The 15,210-nt window shown below is 36.8% G+C and overlaps 1 protein-coding gene across 1 annotated transcript; it reads right to left on the bottom strand.

Annotated features, from left to right (window-relative positions):
- Window positions 1-3,040: 3,040 nt before the first annotated feature.
- Window positions 3,041-8,892, bottom strand: LOC114548585 (B-cell receptor CD22). The gene is made up of 8 exons (XM_028568570.1): window positions 8,795-8,892; window positions 5,845-5,883; window positions 5,449-5,670; window positions 5,062-5,340; window positions 4,556-4,834; window positions 4,186-4,404; window positions 3,428-3,532; window positions 3,041-3,351 (listed from the first exon to the last, which is right to left on the bottom strand). The coding sequence occupies exons 1-8, from the start codon at window positions 8,826-8,828 to the stop codon at window positions 3,041-3,043; spliced, it is 1,488 nt and encodes a 495-aa protein (XP_028424371.1). The 5' UTR covers window positions 8,829-8,892.
- Window positions 8,893-15,210: the final 6,318 nt, after the last annotated feature.

Genomic DNA, 15,210 nt, shown 5'->3' with positions numbered 1-15,210 from the left:
ACAGTTCTGTCTGTAAACAATTATTGTTGACCTTTAAACACCCATTGAGCACGCTGTCACCATAAAACCTAAAAACAACAATAGTTTCTTGTGTTTAAAAAAAATATACATATTACTGGTCCATATTCCACTAAAACCCGAGCCATACTGTCAGCTAGCTAAGGATCATACTTACAGTAACTTGAATTTTACCAAATTGGTTCAAATATTAGCTAGCTAGACATCCTCAATTGACTAATAATTAGTGACTTTAAAAATAAAATAACCAAACAACATTAACTATAGCCTGTTGACTTTTATTTAATTTAATAAAACTAACGTTTGAGTGGCTTGTCAATGTTTTACATACACTCTCATACCTAGCTAGTCGTTGAACAGATAACGTCAGGTTGTTTTGGAGTCGCCATCTTTTCCAACATCATGACAAAAGTAGTTAATGTTAGTTTGCGGTTTAAAGATAGTCCTCGTTTACATGTCAGCGGTAAATACGTCAATACAGGTGGATTTCAACAAACGTTGAGTCCTCGGATAAATTCCTGTGGTTAAAATATGGACACTTTTGAGGCTGACTTAGGAGTGATAGATAAAGGCCATGTCTGCTAGCAGTTTACCATTGTGAACTGTATGACAGTGTTGCATGGCCTTCTCTATCAACACAGAAACTTCCACACTGGCATATATTTATATACAAGGCTATTTTAGGTCTCCTTCCATCCTACCTTCTGACCTATATCAGTGTAAATTGTACCGGGACTTACAATCTTTATTCCCAGGATCTTTTCCTTCTGTCTGTTCCAAAGGTTGGAACTGAGCTGGGGAAAAAGGCCTTTAAGTTTGCAGCTCCCTCTACATGGAACAAGTTACAGAAATCCCTGAAACAAGAGGATGTTGATTGACTTGGAGGCAGCCACATCTGGCTGTAGATGTTTTGCCTGATGTGTTTAGGATTGTGGTTGACTTTAAAGGACTTGCTGTTTCAGTTGTTTTATATTTCTAGTGTTTTTGTGTATTTTGTGTTTGTATGTACTATATGTGTGGTTGTACTGCTGCCTATCTTGGCCAAGAGTCAAGAGTCAAGAGTTTGAAAAAGAGATTTTTAATCTCACTGAGTCTCTTACTTGTTAAATCAAGGTAAAATAAATTAAAAATAAATAAATAAACAACGCTAACGTCACAAACAAATAACCCATAACGCTCTTTAAGTAACAACAGGCTTAGCCTGGAACACAAGAGGGACTATTGTGTTACTAGCTGCAATCAAAGGTAAGTTAAGTAGTCATTAAATATAGCACCTGTTTTAGGGCCAATAGCATTGCATTATTGCTTTTATGCTTTTAGAATTGCTTTTATGTTGCCCTTCAATGTTGCTTCATGTCTCATTTCAGAGTGTCAGAAGAGAGGAAGTATCTCTTGGAATCAACAATATGATGTTTAAAGAAGGACCAGTCATGTTTACTGAAAGTGATGCAAAGAAAGTGATGGGTATGAGTTTTATTTTATTCCCTAAAAGTTTAACTAGGGTTGTCTCCTCTTCTTTCTGAACTAAACACACTGGTTGTTGTCTTGACCTAATGCAACCTTTCTAAAGATTGTCAAAAGACCAGTTTTGTCGATTTGATTGACCCTTATTTTCATTCCACCCTCTGCATCAGAAACATTTAGAAAGAGTACACCTGGTTTGTAAGCGTAATGGATTCTGATTTTTGAACCTTCATTGGCATTAATTGATTGAAGTTAGAAAGGCATCCAGAGGTTCATCATGTCCATACAGTTTGTAATTAAGTAATTGTACAAACCACACATTTAATCAAAATGGCTTTATTTCAGCACATAAAATACAACAGGAATGACACTCTCTCTCAAGTTCATCAATATTATGCCATTTTTAAATTTTAATGCAACCGCAGAAATTATAGAAACATCACAAAAAGCGTTGGTAAGGTAAATACATTTTAAGACACAAAAGTCAAATCCTTAGACTATTCTACATCTAAAAATGAAACTATATAATTTTATAAGTAAACATAAAAAGAATACACATAAAAAAACTTCTAAAACTGAAACTAGAATTTTATAAGGAAACATAAGCAAATACACATAAAAAAACTTCTAAAAATAAAACTATATAATTTTATAAGGAAACATAAGCAAATACACGTTAAAAAAAACTTCTAAAAATAAAACTATATAATTTTATAAGGAAACATAAGCAAATACACATTAAAAAAAATGTCGAAACAGTTGTTATTATTGTGGAAAATCTTCATAATGCTGTTAGTTGGAGTATATATACATAAATGACTATGCAGGTTGGAATTTAGTTAGTTGACAGGATCAGAGCTAATACAATATTTGGTGTCTTTGTTTTTGTTGGTGTCACAAAATGAATAATTTTCTTTTCTGCTAACTTGTGATGGAAATTTACATTTTACAGAATATTTCATATAATTACCATGATAAATATAATTAAGAAGGAAGGGCATCACTTATTAGTAACTGCACAATGCAACAAAAATCCTCCTTGTTGTATTATTAGGCAGTCTTGCTATTTTTTAACTGACTGTTGTTGTTAGGTCAAAGTATTTCTCCCTGCCAATCGTATGAATACTATTATGATCTAAGATATTTGATACAAATCTCTAGGCTTTTCTTATAGTCCGACACATATAATTCTACAGATTTGAACTTCAGGATTGTGACCAAGACATCACTTGACTTTTCTGGTTTGCGGGAAAAATTACTTTTCTTAAGAATAAAAGCTACTGAGAAGAACTATCTTTCCTTTCATGACTCAGTCTTTTGCTCCTCTGCCTAGGCCTCCATCTTTTCCTCCACTATCTCATATTCTCAGTCTTTGTCCTTCTTCTCTACTTCTTCGTATCCTCCTCACTCACCTCACCTGCTACCCCCTCCATCCCCAGGGTGTGGTATACCCCCTCTTTCCTTCCCTCTTTCTTCAGTGCTTCGTATCCCCCCCCTCCTCCTGCTTCCCCCTCCATACCCAGGGTGTGGTATACCCCCTCTTTCCTTCCCTCTTTCTTCAGTGCTTCGTATCCCCCCCTCCTCCTGCTTCCCCCTCCATACCCAGGGTGTGGTATACCCCCTCTTTCATTCCCTCTTTCTTCAGTGCTTCATACCCTCCCTCTCCACCAACTGCCCCCTCCATCCTAACAGTTTGGTACTCCCCACTTGTCATTTCCTCTTTCTTCAGTGCCTCATATTCACCCTCTTTCTTCTGTCTGCCTGGTGCTTCTGGATTAAGGGTGTCGTACTCGCCCTCCTTTTGGGCACGCTTCTGCAGCTTCTCATATTCGTCTCGTGACCTCAGTGGCATATCCTCGTAAATCCGTCCTAAAAATAAGAAAGGAGTGCATGTGATGCCTTCAGTGTGCTTACAAAAAACTGAAAACAAGTAGTAGTTACTCACCTGTGGCATTTCTCTTCTTATACCATATAAAAAAACCCACAGCTGCTAAAATTAGTATTGCCAGCACGATGAATACACCTGTTAGAATGGGTATCGGAGATTGATCTGAAACAGAGACAGCACATACATAACAATAAATATCTGTGACCCTGTGATAGTTCATAATAGTTGAATTCACATTATTTGTCAGTATAAAAGTGTACTTTGATATATGAATTTCAAAGCATGTGACAACTAACAGAGCTCTGACAGGCCAAATAATCTGTAGGCAAACTGAAGTTGCATTGTTTAGTATTGCACTACTAAAAAGTTGTACAGCTCACACAAGTTGCATTAAAAAAATGGTCAAAATTGATGCCTGATATGCAGAGACATCCTGACGTTTAATCCCTAGCATTGGTTGAGATCCAAAAACACTGGATCCTGCAATTACCATAATGCAATTAAATTATATATATTCTATTGCATAATGAATAGACCCTCGCTGCTTGGTAAATTATTTTGTCATCCTCCTTTACGTAAGAAACTGTGACTAACTGTTTCTCCAAGTTCCTGTTAAGAATTTAAAGTCTCGAAGCCGAAGGTAAGATAACACTGAAGACATCATCAGGGTTATTTTTTAGTCACAAAATACATTATACAGCTTTTCTTACAGGCTAGGCAGTACTCACGATGAGTTAACTGCTCTAAATGTATATAAATGTGTCAGGGGGAAACAATGTCAAAGACCTTTAGCAGAAACAAAAGCAGGAACTCACAAACATAATCAATGCTGAGAGAAGACCTCCCGTTGTTCCACACAGCTCTACATGCGTAAGTACCACTCGCTTTTGGCATCATGACTGCTTGTGTGTAATCCATAACTGCCCATTGCCCATTATTCTTGTGGTACCAACGATAGGAGCTATTATCAGGACAACGTAAACAAGAACATGACAAGCCACTGTTTGCAGAGAGAAATGCCTTCATAGGAGATGCTGAAAAAAAGAACAAATGAGAAGACTGACTTAAAAGGTGTCTACTGGAGAAACAAGTGGAAAGCATACACTATCGTACAAAATAGGGAAAACTTAATTCAATACACCAACAGTCAAAGGCAGTCAAAGAGTGTTTGTTGGATTTCCTTACCTTGGACAAACACATCTTGATCATCAGAGACCACTCTGTATGGGGGCCCTTCAGTGTACGCCTTGTGTTTGAAGGTAGCAATACACCTATAACGTCCCATTGCAGATTCTGTTACATTAGAGATTTTGTAGGTGGGACGGTTACTGTTATCAAGGATTTCATTGTTTTTGTAGAAAACAGTGTGGCTTATTAGATCTGTGCCCCAGGCAAGGCACTTCAGAATCAGACTCTCCCCAACTACAGCAGGCAGAGGATACATTTCCAGCGATACGTCCTTCACTGAAAGAAAATGAAGATTGGATTGGATTTATACCCTATAGTTAAATGACTAAACTAAATATGTATAAATAATAACATTTCTGTGGCAAATATATTATGCAAATAACGGTAACGCTACACTGTGAAAGGGGTCGCTCATAGTCATGAATCTACAGGAAAATGCTCACCTGAATCTGCAGCTCCCATTGGCTTTGTATTACAGAGCATTAAAATAAAAGTAGGCTTACCTGAGGTCCTGACTGTGATTTGGTTACTTCTGTTTTGTTCAGTTTTATCAGTACACCAGAAAACGGTCTCCGGTACATCCAGTCTCCTGGATTGAAAGACCACACTCCTACTGTCATTGCTCAACTTCAACTGAATCTTCTTTATGGGCCCTCCACTGTAGACACAGCATTTCCATCCCCACAGACCATCCTCATTTTCAAGCTGCAGGACAACAGAACTGTCCGTCCGCACCACTGGCTGTCCTGACTTGATGGTGAGTGAGGCACTAGGAACGTAATCTGAATGGTAGGTAAATAAACGATACAATTATTTGTATGGAATGTGTAGCTCCCTTTACATGTTTGGGAGTTTGAACTGTAACACTTATGTTCATGTGGTACATTTACCCAGGACGTTGATTTTGAAATTGTCACTCTTTTGCCCGCTCTCGCTCTGGCATTGATAATTGCCTGAGTGCTTGGGTGAGGCAGCTCCTATCTTCCAGGTGTCGTTTGTGATCGTTTTTTTGTCATTGTCGATGTACCATGTCACGCTGCTCCCACTGCTGTTACATCTCAGAAAAAATAAGTCCCCAGAGAAGATCTGGTTGAGCATGGGTGACACAGAAACTATGGATGCAGGAGAGAAAGGAAAAAAAGACAGAGTAAAGTATTTTTGGAGGCACAATTAATGATATTACAAGAAACCACAAAAGTTGGTTGTTGCTGCAAACTATTGACATTTTACACCTCTGCAAGGTAAGATGGAGGGCTGACACCTTGTCATGTGTGAACACTGATTACCTTGTGGCTTTTGTTGACATCTTGCCAGAAGTGCGAACACTGTAACAAAATATAAACAAATGTCATTCTTTAATAAAAGTCTTTCATGACTAATATTACACAGTTTACAATAGTGTCTTCCATTTAGTGCAGGGCATTTCAATCACTAAGTCAAAATTCTAAATGTTGAATCGTAACTTTTGTTGGGGCGAAATCTTCAAATATTTTATTGTAACTCCAACGGTGTGCCCCGGGTTTACTTTATGGATGTTGAGCTAATTGGGTGTAGTACAGTAGGGGGTGCTGTTTTATTTTGTCTCATCAGACACTGTGTCTATCAGGTACTTCCTGAACTAAGTATTTAGTAAAGAAGCTGTAAAGAAAAAAACTAAGCACTAACGGATAAAGTCCAAGACCTGTCAAGCTAAATTCACGAACATAACATCAACTTCTTCCTCTTCCTCTCTAGTATTTTGTCATTCAAAAATACTTTTTTTATTATTATTTTTTTTACAGCATATCACAATATACTTTTAAAAACATCATAAAACACTGATTGTTATTTGTTTGGCAGCTTAATTGTATAATTTAGGATGACAGGACAGTCTCTGTTTATCGACGGTGTACAAAGGACTATGGAGATTAGCCTGTATGTGCTGTGCGTAAATACCTTATTTAGCTGTAGCTTTACTCAATGTGTTAGTATGCAGATATATAGTCTCACATGCTGTGCAGTTGCACCTACAGCTGATCTGTAGTATTTGGGCTAATTATTGCATAAATAAGGTTTATAGTCCCGTGTATTATCATTCATTTTTTTCATCGACCCAAAGTTCTGCAGTAGCACAAAGTATTCATTAGGTTTTAAATAGTCATTTAAATCTTTTTTTAAAAGTACTATATGTTATACTTCACATGACTTCTGTTTTTTTTTTCATTTTATTATACACGGCTGTAAACATCTTCCTGCTGTGTGTGTGTGTGTGTGTGTTTGTGTGTGTGTGTGTGTGTGTGTGTGTGTGTGTGTGTGTGTGTGTGTGTGTGTGTGTGTGTGTGTGTGTGTGCGCGTGTGTCTGCACACAGTATTTGTTTCCGAATTGTTTTGCAGCATTGTACATTTTATTTTACTCTATTTTTTATGATGCAGTGAATTCTAATCAATATTAAGAGACATATGATTAACTTGCATTAATATTAGCTTCTATAAATCTTTGTATCTAAATCTAAATATTTGGCTTTATGATATAATAATAGAGGATATTGAGAATATAGTGATGTTTCTCTCATAAAATGACTGCAGCAAAATTGTTGATTTTAAATAAATAACTAAATATCGAATCTTGTATGCATGCAATTTAATACTTTTATGAATGACGTACCTACTGTATGTAATTATTACATAGAAAATGCAAATAAAGTTCTGAGCCTTCTCTTAGAATTGATCAATCATTTCATTATTATCAATCTAGTACAGAACAATACTTTGCACATCTACAACGAGACACAGGTGCGTTGGAGGGGGACAAGCAGGTCAAAAGTTGCAAAGAAAACTCCCGCACACTGTCTAACTTGCAAAAAATATATAAAGTTTAATAATAGGCAACGTTTCGGTACTAGACCATCTTCATTCCATTTTTCCTGAAGATGGTCTAGTACCGAAACGTTGCCTTTTATTAAACTTTTATATGACTATATGACTTTCATAATGACAGTGTGCGGGAATTATTTTTGCAGCATTATTATCAATCTACACATTTCTACACAAAATGTTTAGCAGATGTGTAAAAGGTTGTTGTTTTTATTCTAAAATCAGAATAAATGAAAATATTGAAAATATTTTCACATATTCAAATTTGAAAGGATATTCAACATTTTCAAAAATATCGAAAACTATTTAATTTGAATGTTCCGATAAAATTTTTATAAATTGGATTTGTAACTTTCTGCTCCTCGTTTGTTTGCATGCCTAGTACACACCATTCTCTCTTCTTTTAGATATTCAACATTGTTCTAATGCTGATGCAATGCATGATTAATTTGGAAATTATTAATACAATTTTAATTAACCCTAACACCTTGAGTTAATTGTGTTAGTGTAGTCCTGCAAAGAATGAATGTAAATGAAAATACAGTTTACCTACAAGTGTATGAAAACCAGTGTCTGCATGTACGTACATCTGAGTTTACATCAATCAATCATCAATCATTCAGCATCGTTCAGCAATATAGCTCAGTGTAATTCAGTAAAATAACGTCTTCCAGCTAAAAATACTAATCACACAGCTTCATGAAAACATTCAGCTTAATGCACAAAAGGTTTGTAATTTATTGCATTTAAAATTCTGTAATGACTGTATGGAGAGCAAACATGACAACAAATGTATTTACTTATTTCTATTAGCTAAGATAAATGTCTGTATATGATCTCACCTTTTAAATCAAAATATATGTATTAGTTTTCAGATTTTGTTTTAACATTTATTTTTCCTGTCTAGAGATGATGAGAAGTGGCTTTGCCAACGCCCTGCTCCCCTCTCCCCTCTCATCTGTTGCACTGCCTAATTACCTCAGTGATCTTAATGTAGGCAAAACTTTTACACATTTGTTAAATCTTAAATGCAATTCCTAATTTTTTTTAGCTATATGTAAGAACATTTAAATATGTTTTAAGATTTGAAATGGCACTTAGTTGTATGTTTGATTAATTGCCTTTATCACCAAGATTGGCAGCTGCAGTGACTCCACCCGAGGCCTCACCCTTAGTTTCTGTGTTATAATTTCATACACTGCAAAATGTGAGATATGATGTTATAAATACATAAAACATTTGTATAAAAGCAATAGAAAATCTCACCAAATTCCAGCTGAGCATGATATAACTAATAATACTAACAAAAAGGAAAACCTTACAATCCTAAAACAACCTTTAACCCCAGATATCTGGCTTTGTGTTCCATTGGATCCCGCTTACCTGCCAGTAGCAGCAGATGTTGTACCCCCCTCATGACCCTGCCAGAGTTACACAAGCAGAGGAGAAACAACTCAATGTCTAAAGGCGCTGAGAAGTGACCAAACACTGACTGACTGTTTTGAGTCAAGTTGAGGAAGTTGCTATTAAGGCTGAGTCAGTGTTGCAATTCCAGTATCTAAGTATATTTCCCCTCTGCAAAACTATTTCTCGTCAATGGTGTTCCCAGTAGCATATCTTAACCGAACTTAACTGGTACAATTATAAATTTTAACAGAGGAAAAAAGAGAGCAACTTGAGAACTACCCCACAAAGTACTGTATGCAATACTTGGGAACCTTAACACACAATATCATAACTAAGAAAAACAGAGATGAAGGGGACACAGGGCGATTCAAAGTAAATATAGAACGCAAAGAAAAAAGAAGGTGAAACTGGAAGTAGATGCTTGAGAAAGCTTTTAGAGTAGTTACTTCTTTATGACCTCCTGCAAAAAGTTACTACTTTCTATATTACAATTTGGAATGGAAACATATGCAAATGCTTTACCTGCCCAGTCTCTGCTGCACTAAAACAGGAAGTCTGACAAACTACAGTACAGTATAAGGGTTAACTGAAAAGCAGTGGAAGAGATGATTACTAAACATGACAGAAAACCCATGTGGTTTAAAAGCAACTAAGACAGCTAATGGTGAACTCATAGGTCTATAACTAGAGAACCCCAGCTAAACTAAAATGGCAAGCCAGAGTCAAAATAAAAGTGACTCACTCAACTCACTCAGTAAACAAGGCTGGTAGGGAGGCTCTAGAGGTAGCAATAAAGGCACAGACAGAAGAAGATAGGAGCAAGAGAAGCGCTTATATGTTCTGCATCCCAATTTAGGGCCTGAATCCTTTGATTAATAATAATTATTATTATTGTAATTTGGGCTGCAATTCACTATTTCATTGTTGATTAATCTGTTGATTATTTTCTTGATTAATGGATTGGTTGTGTGGTCCATAAAATATCAGAAAATCAGTGTTTCTAAAGCCCAAGATGACGTCCTCAAATATCTTTTTTTGTCCACAACTCAAAAATATTGTGTTTACTGTCACAGAGGAGTAAAGAAACTACAAAATATTCACATTTAAGAAGCTGGTATCAGAGAATATTTTATTTTTTCCATAAAAAATGACTCAAACCGATTAATTGATTTTTCTAAAGAGTTGAGTCGATAATCTAAATATAATAATAATAAATAATAATAATAATCAAAAATGACCTCTGTTTATTAATTGCTTTCCAAGTTAAACGTTTCTGAGAAATGAAGGAGAAACTGCCACAGCTGAAGGATTCCGCCCTTACACAGATCAAAAGCAGAAAACACATGAATCATGTTCATTATTGGTGACCACTGACACCAGTGGGGTGTGAATAAAACAGACAGCGAGGTTTGAGGCTAAAAGAGGAAATCAAAATATGGTTTTGTTTTAAAATGACATTAAAATCATCAGTCAACATGTGACAATTACTATTAATCGATACACAGGTAAGAAGGGATGTTGTGAACCTGTCGGTACACACTCAAAGAGCTTAATAGGATATAGTTATATAGCACTTTGTAATGGTTTATGTGCAGGTCATTTCAGGACACTGTGGTTTTAGGTAGAATAGGAACCAGCTCTTGCTCAGATATTATCTTGCATATCCGATTTGCTCTGGTAGTGTCAGTTTTAAGTTAGATAAAGACAACTGGATCATGGTCAGCAACTTCTTCTTTCATACTTTCTTGAAAAAAACAGAACACATATTTTAATGCATGAAAACTCACGTACTGCTCTCCTGCACCTGAGAAAAGGTTGCATGCAAGCTAAGTGACTTAAACATCCGAAAGCTTCAAAAGATCGGTGTGTTCTCCTGTTCAGAAAAACTGTATGCAGATGTTTCAAAGCTAAAATGCTAAAAAGGCACCAACATATACATGGTATGAAACATGACAAAAACCAAATGTGTTGTTTCTGTTTCTTTATCTTGTTTCTCAGAATCCAAACAGTGTTTCATTTAGTGCAGTGGAGACATTTTTGACTTACTGTAGCAACACTTAATTCCTGTTATTACACATAGAGTTCCATGATTCTCTTTACTTTAATAAGAGGATGTTAAAACCAGACCAACCAGCCACAGTATGACGGTTGAAACACACATTTTGAGCAACTACATTCCAAGAACTACAACGAATGTTGACACATTTCTGAGCAGAAAAAAGAGCAACATTCTCTTTTCTTTTTCTAATTGCTCACAATTAAAAAAACAAAACACAGTTTGATGTCTCTGTTTCAGTTACTTGAAATGGCCACCAGAGTCCAGCACTGCATTGAGAAAATAATTGATGAAAAAGGCCTTACTGCAGGTTGGAGCCTGTATGTGGCTGACGGTGTCTGCACAGTAAGCAGCAGTTTCATTGCACATCATATGATATATAAAATGTTTTAATTTCAATAGTGAGTATGTTATAAGCCATTGATTTGAAGCAAAACCCTCTTTGTGCCTCACAGCTTAATAACTATCAATAATCAATAATTTTCTCTTGCCCTCTACTCTCATCTCTTCTTCTGCTTTGTTTTCATTTTCATTCTGACTCTACTACTCTACTAAGTAAGGGCACTCACTAAAACACACAAATAAATAAATAATAAAAAACCTAGCCAGCATATTCTCACTACTGTATGGTCCATCTGCCCGTGACCCACTTTTCTCTCCTTGCCTTTGGCATGAGAGGCATTCACACAGAAAGCACAAGTTTCTCATTCTCAGAAAAAAAGGACACTGGGCAGCGAAGGCAGCGGAAGCACCAAGGTAGGATGCAAGTGTGATGAATACACACCATAGAGTGTAGCACCATTAAAGGAGAGCACCCACTAGAGCTCTTATCAAGAGTTACAATGCAGGTGTCATGTTGTCCTTAAGAGGTGGGATATGGCAGGATTCAGAGTGTACAGAGTGTACTATTGTGTGCATTAATGTATTTCAACCCAGCTCGCCTTCCTCTGTCCTCCAATGTTCTTTTTTGTTGTCTCTAAAAGCAACCCTAAAGCAAGCATAAGGACAGTTATCACTCAAACACTCCAACTGAATGATTGGGGGGGTGCAATGTGCACGTCATACCTTTCTCTCGCTCTCTCAGCATTGTTTCCCTGTCATGTTCACTAACTAATAGAGACAACAATACCATACAAATAATCAGCGCTATCAGTCCTTAGTGTATTTGTTAATTAACACTGGCACAAGCAGTGACTTACAGATCAGTATGTTTCAACCGAAGTGCTTGTTGAACCATCTCCCACCACACCTTTTCAACGGCCTGAATCTGACAATTTCCTTAACCTTTCAAAACAGACAATCACCCCCCTTTATGATTGCCATGTGTGAGGAGGTGAGAAACTTGGTAGGTTTGAAACCTCTCAAGCTCTCTTTTTTCATTCTTCCATCATTGTTGAGCGCAGAACCGAATACCGAACACCATGGTCTTGATTGCGGTTATTTGAACGCTTATCACGTCTCGCCCCTCTCTACAATGGAAGAGTGTGGTAGTTGTCAACATCTATACACACTTTTGTCTTCAGACGTGATCAGACGACATGTCGTAATAGCTAATTAGTTTGAACCATCTCCCAACCTTAAGATAACACATCAGTGTTAAGGTCATTGGTCTTTAGATTTTAGAACAAGGACAGAAATACATGTTGTTGTTTTTTTGTTAACACTGTATGAACCTTAAGATCACACACAGGTCCGATCCTGTGTTCTAAGATAAGGTGTAGAGGATGCAAAAAAATATATGATTAAAAACATCAAATTCCATGTTTTTGTTATATTAGTCTGTATATTTTAATCTTCATTTTTCAGTTGTATATTTTATGTTTTTACGTAAAGTACACCATGTTTTCCTTCTTCATTAAATATGCTATATACATTAGATAGTTTGCCATGCTTGTAGTTATGGCGTTTGCATCAGGTCTGTCAGTTTGTGTCAGGATTCTAATTTAAAACTTAAATTGTAGCACACTCATTTCATCGGTTTTAATTCTGAATGGATATCTGTTACATTACTATCTTTTAAAGTAGGACAAATTTGACGTTTGATTGTAGTTCTCCCCCCATAGGTTAATCAGTGTATGTTTTTAAAGGGTCAGTTCACCCAAAGCACTAAAAACGTAGGCTGCAACTGTAGGCTGAGGTCTGTGGATCATGCAGAAATAACGGGACATGGTTTCTGCTGCTGTTGATCCTTTCAAATATAATTTTTCAATCTGGTCAGCATAAGAAACACAATGCTCTTTAGCTTCACTGATCTGGGATTTGGTCAGAATTCCCAGCAGCAAGTATTTTAAAAGCTCACTTATAAAACCAGAAATGTCTGCATGGCAAGATACCACAAGGGGTAACTGAAAAAATTGTTTTTTGTATTTTTGTGTGAGTGATTTAGTGATTTAAATGAGTCAGACCAGTGGTCGGTCACCTCCTTGACAGATTCATGAACATTGCACAAACTATTCCACACATGTAAATGCAATATCTGTCATCTTCTATTTCTACCACATAGGTAATAAAGCCACATTTTATGAATGGAAAAAATGAGTCAGGAAAAGCAGTTCTTTATTTCTATGAGGACCTGTTAGAATCAAAGACACAAGGGAGACAAAGAAGCGGCCTGGATCCATCCACTGTGCGTGAAAGACAGGGAAAGATAAAGGGGGAGGGAATGGTATCATGTCTTTTGATTGATAGAGTGACTGAAATAATGAGCAAGAGAGGGAGGAGAGGTTTGAATGTGTGGTGAAACAGTGAGAGACAAAAAAGACAAGAGTGAGATGGAGTAATGAAGAAAAGTGGGGATAATTTAATAGAAGAGCACTTGGGTGCGAGAAAAGAAAGCAGAGAGAGCAACTGACAGATGGATGGTGGAGAGTCGGTACCCAGTGGAAGTACAAAGAGAGGAAGGAGAACGGAGAGAGATCCATCTGAAGTAAGAGAGAGAGAGAGGACGCCACGCTGGAGAGAGGGTGCATGAATGTGTGTGTAATAGAGAGAGAGGGAGAGAGAGTCGGCTTTACTGGGGCATAGAGTAGGTGAAAGAGTGTGTGTGTGCGAATGAAAAACAGAAAGAGAGGCTGCACAATACACTGGCTCAATACTGGCTCACACCGATTTAAAGACTAGAAGGCATGAAAATGTGATTTTGAAAGAGAAAAAACATGTCACTTTTTCTTGTTTTTCAACTGGATCTTTTTCTCAATTTATAATCCCGGCCCCCTTTTTTACTCTCTTTGTGGTTTATCAAGGAGGTCACTGCGGATTCAACGAGGAGCAACACAGCCTGAACTGCAGACTAAAAGGTATTTACTTTTTCATGTTCATGTTTACTCTCATTTTTGGCTAACCCTTTGAAATGAATAACCTCAATACAATTGCTGTGCTTATCTCACAATAAAAGTAATGTAAAGTGTTTATAATACAAAAAGAAACAGTGAATGATTATAGTATACTAAAGACAGTGATGGTAGCATTGTGTGTGAACTATAAAATTAATTTAAAAGACAGGCATTTAGAAGTATTGGGCACACAAAGAAAGAAGAAATGATCTTTAGCAGCAAGGTGTGTGTGTGTGTGTTTGAGGGTGAAAGTCACAGCGCTTTACAAAAAGAATTGTGTGCTGCTAAAAATGTGACGGGGGGGGGTGTTACACGTCCTCTGAGGTCTGATTCCTATGATTTATGTAGGTGGGCAGGAAAAGCAAAGTGGGACAGAGAAAGAATTACAAAGATCACAAAGCCTATAAAGAAAGCTGTATAGTAGTTGCACAGATCACTCCAAGACAGTTTTAAGACTGGTGAGAGTGCTCTGTTGTTTATTAGCTATGGTATACAGCATGAGGAAGATGTAATGAAGATTATGAAGATTTGTCTGCTTGCAGTTAATATGAGTCATGGAAATTAAATTACAAAAAGAAACATTAGGGTGACATTCTAACTAAAAGCATTGTTGTCTGGCATTTTCTTCTGGATACAGTGGGCAGTGATGGGGGAGAAGTTCATTTCTCTAAATGAGCCTTTCATGCTGAATCCAACTCTATGGCCATAATTGAATCCCTTGTGACTAGTTAAGACCCTGTTTCATGTAGATTATTCCATGTTCATTAGGAATCAGAATTGCACATTGCAATATTTTACATCCTCTCCCCCATGGTTACGAAGCAGGCTATGACCTGTTGTTTTACAGTGATACATGCACCAGAATTAATGGGGGGGATAATTGATATAGATAACATAAGGTAGAAATCAGCCAGGGAGTCAGGTGAAAGGAATATTAATACTTGTGCTTATGTAAAGCCTACATTTATGTAATACCTATATTAATACCATCCAGACAGACACTT

This window comes from Perca flavescens, chromosome 21, assembly GCF_004354835.1.
Source record: "Perca flavescens isolate YP-PL-M2 chromosome 21, PFLA_1.0, whole genome shotgun sequence".
Lineage (NCBI taxonomy): Eukaryota > Metazoa > Chordata > Actinopteri > Perciformes > Percidae > Perca > Perca flavescens.
This window is presented reverse-complemented; position numbering and strand designations above follow the sequence as displayed.

Bases quoted from the DNA above. Each gene is read 5' to 3' on its own strand.
- LOC114548585 (XM_028568570.1), bottom strand. From the start codon at position 8,828: ATGAGGGGGGTACAACATCTGCTGCTACTGGCAG. The intron at 5,671-5,844 runs GTAATCAGTGTT...CTGCATCCATAG, and splicing joins ATGTCAACAAAAGCCACAAG to TTTCTGTGTCACCCATGCTC. The intron at 5,341-5,448 runs GTAAATGTACCA...CCTACCATTCAG, and splicing joins TTTCAAAATCAACGTCCTGG to ATTACGTTCCTAGTGCCTCA.